We start from the raw sequence: 10,468 nt of genomic DNA, 5'->3' as shown, positions 1-10,468 counted from the left end.
CTAACATGGAATGTTAGCAACCAGACAAATTTTCTGTCAACGTCGGGAAATTAGGTTGATAGCATACATTGGACTAGCATGGAAACCAGACTCTCTGACTTTGCAGAGAGTCTGGCCTAGATCCATAGGCGTACGTTTATTTCTGGGTGGGAGGGCACAGGTTGAGGTTTAAAATCATTAGAGTTCCTTTGAACCGCTATGAACCAATCATAACAACCGGCGTTTCGTCATACAGAGAAGTTTCTCTGCATCACGCCCATAACAAGCAAGCGTGCATCTTATCACACATTTCATCTGTGTAACTCTCGCCAAAATGCATCATATAGTGTTTTGTGAATGTACCCAAGTCAAACTTTCATATAAATGCATAAGTACGTCCAAAGCACCACTTTTAAGCTTGTATGCGTTGTCGTTTTCGGGTGAAATTACCTTTTGAATGGGAATCCTAGGGCCACTACTTTTTTGATACAATCGCGTCAAAATCGCTATTTTTCAAACACTACGAAGGCTCGACACAACATGAAACTTTGATCGAAGTATCATCAGTGTCTCTACACATGAACTCGAGCATTGAGAACATTGTTGGTGTACACAGAGTTTACTAAAAGAGAGGTTTTGAACAACTCACTTTTCTGCTCGCTGCCATCTTGCCATCCACACTTCATTGGTAGACTTCCGAGGGCCCTGACATTTAAAACGAGACATTGAGAACTTTGAAAAAGCACTGGTAGTTTACTTACAAGACGATTTATACAGACAGTATCTTCACGAAGTTTAGCGTTTGCAGCCATCTTGAATTTAGTCACGATAAGTCGAGCGACGAGTAAGAATGAACAGGTATGATAAGGGATCAGATTCCAAAATTAATTCAGTGGAAATGCATGGATTCCAGTTGCTGCTACTGGAAGAAACTGGAATCCATGCATTTCCACTGAATTATTTTTCTGTATAAATCGTCTTGTAAGTAAACTACCAGTGCTTTTTCAAAGTTCTCAATGTCTCGTTTTAAATGTCAGGGCCCTCGGAAGTCTACCAATGAAGTGTGGAGATACATTGAGCCTCGTAAATGGGTGTAAAACAGTGATTTATTTGCATGGCTAGCCCGATGCCGAAGCACCACTATTGAAAAAGCTGTTGGTAGCATCGGCTAACTAGCGCCAGATTTTGGAGTGCAGGGGACAAGCCGAGATGGGCTATGAGACATACGTTCACACTCGGTATCATGTTTCAATACACTTTAGGTCAATATCACACCGGAATTCTCCTTTAAAACCCTTCTATAATTAAGTAGTTTTTAAGTACAAATGTGCATAGATTAAGGTCGATTAAGAAGAAAAGTCTACTGAATTTACCCCTTACTTTTTTGAATTTCCCTTTATGTCCCCCCTTAATCAAGGAATCCCTGAATTTACACCTTAAATAAAATTATGATATAAATAGTTCTTAATTAGGCCTACCCCCTTAATCACTACAAATAAAGGGAAACCCTGACCTGACATCTTAAATGTAAGATTAAGGGGTTCACACTCACACCTTAAAATAGCATTTCAAATTAAGGGCCTGTTTTACAAATTAAGGGTTTGGTATGTTTTCAGGGCTAATTTAAAGCAACACCAAAGAGTTTTTTGTACCTTAAAATAATGTTTCCAAAATCGTTTCAGTGGTTCATCAACTAGGGTGAACGGTTAATCTGTGATCACTTTTGTTTGGCTTAAAAAAAATCTTATTTAGATCTGGGTGGTAAATGTCCTTATTCAGTTGCTGGATGTAATGGGAGATTTAGTAAGAGTTTTAGTATAGTTCATTGTGCCATTCTGTCAGTGAAAAGAGTTTATTAGGATCAAGTCATTTAAAAACAAACAGGAGTTGACCCAAAGTGCTTTACATGGCAAAAGAGGTTGGGCAAAACAGTTAAAACATAGAAACGGGCCCAGGGATACACAGGTCTGACTAACGTAGTGTATAAAATAAGTAAGAAGAAAAACAATATTACATGAGTAGAATTAAGAAGTACAATTTCAACAAAGATTAGATCAATAAAATAGATAAAATTAAATATAAATATAATATATAATATAGGAAAATAGAATGGAGTAAAATAGAGTAAACAGGAAAACAAAAATTCAAACAAAGTTAAAAGCAATAAATAAGTGAAATAAAAATAAATAAATAAAGTAAGTGGTAGATAAAATAAAGTAAAAACAGGTTAAAAGAGTGAGCCATTTGAGCAGTTGGGAAAGGAAACTAAACGAAAACGAAATGAAAAACAATGGTTCTGTGTACCCCAGTCTTTCAGTGTCCCGGGAATCGTTGACACAAAATTATGGCTACTGTTGGCGATCATAATTGGCTACTCTCACGTCCAGGCACACAATTAGAGCTACACACCACCAATACAATGTAATGACATTAAAGAAAAGTCTAGCATAATAGTTTAAAAATCAATATAAAATACTGAAATCATTAAATACTTAGTTGGTTATTAGTAATTATGCAGGTCACAGAATATGAATTATTAAAAATATATGAACTTAAAATGAATTCAAAAATATATGAATGTATTGAAACATATGACATGATGCCATCTTTTTAGGTGGTAGCTGTCTTTTTTGGACCTGCTTTGTGAATTAGCCTACCCCAGCCAAAACATTTCTTCATTTAGCTACAAATAAAGTACTTTTATTTTTTGTAATCCTTTACTTTTATTATTATGTTTAATAAGAATATCAAGATGATCAATGTTATTTTGGTCTTACTACCCTTAGTTGCCCTCAATTAATTCAGCAACTTCCATTGCATTTATTTTAGAAAAGTTGGCCCGAAATCAGGCTTTTAGGCGGCAACAATCTCAAAAAAGGCCCGCAAAATCCTGGAGGGACTGAGCAATGTAATAGGAGGCCTACATAATGATGATATTCTACATCATGTCGGCAAGTCCCATGAGTCGACCTGATAGAGACACTGCCTGACAGAGAATATCAAATCAGCCAGGTATAGTATAAAATTCACACCGGTTAGCACAGCCACAACTATCAGCTTGTCAAATGGGCAAAGGTCTGGGTTGCTGCTGCTGCACTGACTGGGCCTAGAGGGGCTTCCCCCATGCAGCTTGTCAAACTTATAGATGGGCCAGATGATGGTGGCTGTCAGATACATAATGACGGCCAACAAAGCGTAGAAGGACAAGCAGCAGGTGGGGGTGGAGGTCAGGTAGTCAGAGCCATTCCTAAAGCACAGGATGATGACCATGCTGGACAGGATGAAGCAGATGCAGTAGACAGCCATGCACCACTTGATAGCCACGTGACTCTTATAGGCGTTGGGGTCGCTGATGAACACAAAGATGATGCCGGCCACAAACGTTTCAAGCACCTTCAGCAGACCAGGCACTGTGGTCATGTAACCAGCCTCCCTGTCCGTGTTTGCCCAGACCTTGCTGATGATTACCTCCATTGCATAGGCGATGGTGGCAAAGCAGGAGAAGACCAGTGAGACAACACGGTAGTTGTAGGACACACCATGCATGAAGAAGCCTTTAAAAAAATGCAGTGCAAAGGTGATGGATGCGGAGAGGCAGAGGAGGGAGGCAAAGCAGGCAAAAGTGATGGGGAAGTTCTTCCAAAAGCGGTGTGTGCATAGCTCCACCAGTAGCACCAGCAGTGTGCCAATGAAGCTAAATCCCCAGATGAAAATGCACAAAATGCCCAGCCCGTCGTACTGCACCCGTGCGCCCTTAATTGCCACGCTAAAGGCCACACAGGCAAACAACATCGCCAGCACACGTGGCCATTGAACACTGATAGCAGAGAAGGCAGGGGCATGTTGTGATTGAACATTTGCAGCAGGGAAGGCAGAGGCACGTTGTGGTCGAGCATTTGTAGCTGTAGAGACAGGGGCACGTTGTTGTCGAACACTTGTAGCAGTGGAAGCAGAGGCACGTTGTGGTCGAACACTTGTAGCAGTGAAAGCAGAGGTACATTGTTGTTGAACATTTGTAGCAGTGGAAACAGAGGCACGTTGTTGTCGAACATTTGTAGCTGTAGAGACAGGGGCACGTTGTTGTCGAACATTTGTAGCCGTGTTAGCAGAGGCAGCAATAGCAGGTGAACTAGAGCAGTGTGTTCTTCTTAGCCTGTCCACTGTCTCAGCCAGTAGTATGTTTTTTCCTAGAAGGGGCATGGGTGTGAAGGATTCTCTACACTGGGGACAGTTGACTGTCTCTGAGTCATTATTTCCGACCCAGTATTCCTGCAGGCAGCTCTGACAGTAGCTGTGCCCACAGGGGATCGTTGTCGGGTCTTCAAGCAGTTCCAGACATATGGAACAGTAGAAATCTTGGATATTTAGGAGCACTTGAGTTTGCGCCATGGTGAAGTGGAGCGGGTAGTGCCTCTAGAAACAGGAAGGGTGAGGTCTGAATCACAACCACAGTTTGACAGCACACAATGGCTCACAGTACAGGGAAGGTCCCGTATAGTCCTCTGCTCTGCCCAGAACTTTCTAGATAGACAGAGCATGAGGAGATAGTTATAGATATGGTACATAAAGACATGTAACTTGTCATTGTAGCATTAGTGTTACAGCGGTACCAAATGTTTTTATTTATATTCTGTTAACATGAATCATGTTATTTTTACTTGTCTACTATTTATAAGTATAAGTATATATACTCTTTTGATCCTGTGAGGGAAATTTGGTCTCTGCATTTATCCCAATCCATGAATTAGTGAAACACACTCAGCACACAGTGAGGTGAAGCACACACTAATTCCGGTGCAGTGAGCTGCCTGCTACAACAGCGGCGCAGTGAGAGGTTAAGTGCCTTGCTCAAGGGCACTTCAGCCGTTCCCACTGGTCGGGCCGGTTACAGGTCCGGAGTGCTAACCAGTGGGCCACGGCTGCCCCCAATTTCCTCCAGTGGTGGACATTACTTGAGTACATTTACTCAATTACTGTACTTAAGTCGCTTTTTTATGTATCTGTACTTTACTTGAGTATTTCAATTTTGTTAAACTTTTTACTTTTACTCCAGTACATTTCTAGGCCAAATATCTTACTTTTTACTCCACTACATTTTGTGACAGCTGAAGTACAGCTGAAGTTCCTTTTGGAAAAAAGACTGTCCAAATACATGTGTACTTACATGTATATTTTCTATTAAGCGAGCTAGGCTTTAAATAATGGTGTTGCCTAACCTATGTTATTGTTATATCCACTATTTACTGTACCTTGTTGACCCCTTTTCACAATATTGCAGCCATGGGCCTACTGGTTAGGGCTTTGGGCTTGTAACCGAAGGGTTGCCGGTTCGATCCTTAACCAGTAGGCACGGCTGAAGTACCCTTGAGCAAGGCACCTTACCCCTCACTGCTCCCCGAGCGCAGCTGTAGCAGGCAGCTCACTGCGTTGGGATTAGTGTCTGCTTCACCTCACTGTGTTCACTGTGTGTTGAGTGTGTTTCACTAATTCACGGATTAGGATAAATCCAGAGACCAAATTTCCCTCACGGGATCAAAAGAGTATATATACTTATACTTATATTGATGTTACCATAACTCGCCTCTTGACGCCATCGAGCAAATGATAGACAATGATAGACAACCTGACACTATCAATCAACAATAGTAAATGCAACTGTATTATTCATCAATACATTTCAGGACTTTTACTTTTGATACTTAAGTACATTTGAAGGTGAGTACTTTTGTACTTCCACTCAAGTGGAAATGTAAAAGGAGGACTTTTACTGGAGTAACATGTGAATCTCTACTTTCACTCAAGTACAGGATTTGTGTACTTCGTCCACCACTGATTTCCTTTGACATCTGTTGTCATGAATACACTTTCAAGGAGTAGCCTAGTTGTCATCTAAGCATATCCTCTCCATTGACAGACATAAGAGAAATAACTTAGCATGGCTTAATGTTTCAATTAAACATTTTTGTTTGTTTCAATACAGAGAATGAACACATTTGTCTTACATCTCACACAGCATAAACCCAGGACATGTTCAATTTCAAAGTTTTTTTCAGTAATAATGTAGGCTACATAAAACCAGGACTGCATGCATAAAACCTTGATAAAGAAGCAAAATGTTTGTTTCAGTGTAAATAGTGAATTCACAATGTTGAGAGCACGACCACTTATGTTGAAACAAAGGTCTATGTTTAACTTTGAGAAAAGCAAAACTGAAAGGAATAAGGTAGACTTAGTTATATCTCAGCCTATCGTACACTGGGCACTGCTCTCTCAGCCCATTAGGCTTTAGGCAAAGGACAAAGCTTGATGTAGAAATGGCTTAATGTAAAATAGTCAGCCTACCTGCAATGAATGTTTTTGTGAATTCCTTATATGGTTATGAAGAAGATGTAGAGATGCAGGAAGCTATCAATTAATGAAGGTTTAAAGCAAATTATTATGAGGCCAAAACAGGATGTTCTGGTGGATGCAAAAACCACAAGCCTAGCATAGCCTACTTTCTGAGAAGAGATGAGCAGAGAACAGAAACTTGTAGTGACAGAGTACCTCCCACTACACAGCCACTTTGCAGAGCAAACTGCAGCAGCCTTGTCAGAGGCTATGGTATCGGCAGTGTCAAAATCCACTCCAGTCTCCTCCACGTGTTTTAACTACCAGTTGAACAGCGTACATACATGCCGCCCTTAGTCACAAATCACATGTTTTAACTACCAGTTGAACAGCGTACATTTGGTATGCCGCCCTTAGTCACAAACCCGAGGTCAGGTTCTCAACACTGATGTTTATTTCTCCAGCAAGGAAACACAAACAACGTAGAACTACACAAACAAGACAAAACATATCACAGTCAATCATACATTCATCAACACAAACACAACCTTGAGTGTTATTAAAATAAAAACCAAACAAAGCGTAACATACCACTTTTGCCGGCTTGTAGACCAAGAGAGGATGTTACAAGTTGTTGTTGTTGAGTTGAAAATAAGACAATATAAAACTTGAGGTAACTCTTGTAAGCATGAGAAACGATAAAACTTGCAGCACATCAAACAGGTAGCTTACCCCTTGTAGCCTCACAAGCTCATTCATTAGGTTCAAACATTTGACAGGAAGTGACATAGGTATGTGTGCATCATGGAAGATTGAGCCCATCCAATATATTACAACAACACTAACCACTCGTTAGTTTTGAAAACGAACGTTAAGGGTTGTTTTAGGACATGTTTGAGCATGCCTGTAGGCAACCACTCTGACTAGTCAAAGGCGATTCAAAACGAGTCAGAAACGTCGAGACAGGACCAATCGTCAAAATTTCGGTGTCCACCACTCTAGTTCATCCAAAACAAACCAGAAAAGGGACTCAAAGTGCTAAATACTGGAATTTTCCTTTAATGGTTCTGGAACAAAGCTGATCTCTCAGTATGTTTTGCCTGCCAAGGATAAAATGACCTTAAGAGTTTTTGCCCATTTTCCACCTGAGGCAGTATTTATGGCACGCCTGAAAAGATCAAACAATTTAAAGGCGCAGTCAGCGATGCAGAAAGTCCCATTTGTTTATGTTTATATTTAAATTCATTAGCAGACACACCAGGGAGGTAGGTCATCCCTCCCTTCAGTATTTCAAGTTTTCAGAGCCTGGGCTGCCTACAGACCAGGATTTATTTTACAGTGTACTCACAGAATGGGCAGCTAGCGGGTCATGAGGAGATGATTGCTGAATGTGACAAAAAATGTTATGGGCTTGAAATCGCATATGATTACTGACTGCACCTTTAAATACTGCATCAGAGTTGCCCTTCATCAAGCAGAAAAATGTGGAAAGGATATCGTAGCCAAATTTATCAGCCAACATTTCATGGGATTCAAATATTAAAAATAAATACCAATATGTACATTTATACACAATATTGTCCATCACAAATCAACACAGTCAAGTCCATCACAAACAAATAGGATGTGGCTTCTCCATGGAGTGCATGCATGCATCCATCAAGTGGACCGAGAGCAGTGACAGACAAAGAGGAAGTAGGTCACAAGGGCCAGGCCAGGGCCCGGTTCCCTGAATACATCGTAAGACTAAGTAGGTCGCAAAGTCCCTCTTAGGAACGTCTTAAGATTTGCGGACTTTAAGCTTATACATTTCCTCACTGTCTTACTCGTCCTCTTCCTCATCGTCAAACGTCTTCCTCAGTGATGTCTGTCTGATTTCCATCAGAGACACCTGTTTCTCCATTGGTCTCTTGTGATTGTTGCCCCCACCATGATGGCGGTTCTATTTTAGTATGTTCTTGAGCCCAGTGGAGTGTCTAGCTTTCTAACATCTACAGTATGTGTAGGCCTATATCTACATCTCTGATGAGGGCCAGAAAAGAAACAAAGCTGCCATCAGACCTCTCAAGTCTCACGCATTGAGCGTGAGACACACGCATTTCAATGACTTCACACGCTCACAGGCCACACATGGCATTTCTCACTCCGAGAAATTATTAACTTGCCCGCACAGAAATTTCTAAGGGCTATTTACAAACGTGTCACACAACGTTGCTGTCTGTGCGCTCATTCAGCTCAGAGAGCTGCTGTTCAGTTACTAATCTATCGGCCAATCAGAAAATAGGATTTCTCAATCAATCAGGAAATAGTTTTGTTTTGTTGCCGGGCGAACTCTGAGTTTCAGTTTCGTGAGCAGTCTCGTCCTTTGGTGAATGCATAGCGGAGGTGGTAAACGAGGTGGAGTTGGAAGAAAACCAACTGGAGGTGGAAGAGAACAGGATAATCAGGTAACTTCATTCATTTCAATCTCTCATTAGTTACTATAGTTTTCCTACTCGTTGTTTAAGAATAATTTAAGTGTTCGTTTGAATAGTAGCTTATTGCATAGCCTATTGTTATAGGTCACTTTTAAAATCATGTCATATTATATAATTATATCCTGGCCATGGATGCATTAATCATTGCATCTGTATTCAAAAATGTCGGGTAAAAAGCAATTAAGCATCCTCTCATTCACCCTGAGAGGAAAGCCCCCTAAAAGGTCCAGGTTAGTGGATGCTCAGAGGTGGTGAAAAGGCCCATTATTGAATTGTTAGTGCCATGTGTCAAATCTTTTTTTTTGCATATCTGAACAATTATAAATTATACTTTTGTCCCATTTTGACTTAGGAGGGCATTGCTCCTACATACTTTAGCTAATAATAAAATGCCTGCTCTCTTTTGGAAAGCTGAGGCACTGTTGGAAAACAATTAGAATAACTGTGTGATGTACTGACACAAAGTTACAAAGGCTAGATTATATTATATTACCGGATAATAAGCACCTTTGAACTGACCACATTTCAGCCCTCTAGGTCTTGACTTGATATGACTTGAGTCCTAGCATTAGGTCTTGTCATGCTGTGTGCAAAAGTAAATCAATATAGAATGACAACATGAGTACTTTAGACCATTATTTGCCAAGGTATACTATGCATTTTGTAAAATGCCCTATGAAAACTCCCCATAGGACTTATCCAAATCCAAAATTACTGGCAATCAAATGCTTACTGCATATGAACCCCATAAGCATAAACTTGGCCTCAAATGAAAGGTAATACTCTGAAGTTTCATGCTTGCATTTGGATTGTAGGCTACTTCAGGTTCTGATATGACTACACTAAATGTGGAATAATTACAAAAAATACAAATCTATACAATTTCTATTTCAATTCAATTGGTGTGTATAAGATGGGCTATATTTCTGCACAACTAATATTGGATCAACTGGTAACCCGACCTGGGGCTGGTGTATGCTAGCTGGTGATGCTAGTTGCACGTGTAAATCCTCACACCCCTAACCTTAAAGAGGCCCTATGCAACAATTTTAGTAAAAATTACCTTAATTATGCAGGTTGAGAGTCGTTGTGATGGGTCTACAACACTTTTTGGGTCGTTTGGTGGGTGCTTCGTCTCCCCCTAGTGCTTCTCCGCGGAAAAACCAAATATGCAACTTTCTGGTTGCGGTCGGTCGCGGTCCGAACACATCCGGATGTAACTCGGCGGAAATACTCGAAAATGTAGTCAGATTGTAGTTTCTAAGAAGACTGCAAAATAGACTCCGACTTGGCTTTTTTGCTGTTGAAATTCTAAGTAGCCTACCCTTGGGTGAACTTCGTTTTCGTAATGTGATTTGATAGTCTCTTGAACAATGTGTTTGCTCGACCGTTTTATTGTGAGCCCTATGTGTTTAGCTTGGTTTATTGATGGCTAGCTCGCTAGCTAGTGGGGGTTTAGCGTAGCAGTCACTTGTTACCGAAGCTGCAGGGGGAGCTATGTTGTGAAAAATGCCCATTTGCCCAAATCAGGCGAAAACCCAGAAACAGCGAAGGAATAACCAGACCTGCATAAGGCTTCTTTAAGAACGGCTCTAACCGCTGAGTTGGAAGCCTGGGCTTTTAGCTCAGTGGTTAGAGCGCTCGACTCCCATGCCGGTGTGTGTTGAGGTGGCGGGTTCAAG

At 40.8% G+C, this 10,468-nt stretch overlaps 1 protein-coding gene across 1 annotated transcript; it reads right to left on the bottom strand.

Moving 5' to 3' along the window:
• Positions 1-2,145: 2,145 nt before the first annotated feature.
• On the bottom strand, positions 2,146-6,454 carry LOC121681641 (myeloid-associated differentiation marker homolog). The gene is made up of 2 exons (XM_042061488.1): positions 6,322-6,454; positions 2,146-4,500 (listed from the first exon to the last, which is right to left on the bottom strand). The coding sequence occupies exon 2, from the start codon at positions 4,366-4,368 to the stop codon at positions 2,923-2,925; it is 1,446 nt and encodes a 481-aa protein (XP_041917422.1). The 5' UTR covers positions 4,369-4,500; positions 6,322-6,454; the 3' UTR covers positions 2,146-2,922.
• Positions 6,455-10,468: the final 4,014 nt, after the last annotated feature.

This window comes from Alosa sapidissima, chromosome 14 (genome assembly GCF_018492685.1).
Source record: "Alosa sapidissima isolate fAloSap1 chromosome 14, fAloSap1.pri, whole genome shotgun sequence".
Taxonomy (NCBI): Eukaryota; Metazoa; Chordata; class Actinopteri; order Clupeiformes; family Clupeidae; genus Alosa; species Alosa sapidissima.
This window is presented reverse-complemented; position numbering and strand designations above follow the sequence as displayed.

Coding starts and splice junctions, on each gene's coding strand:
- LOC121681641 (XM_042061488.1), bottom strand. CDS start 4,368: ATGGCGCAAACTCAAGTGCTCCTAAATATCCAAGATTTCTACTGTTCC.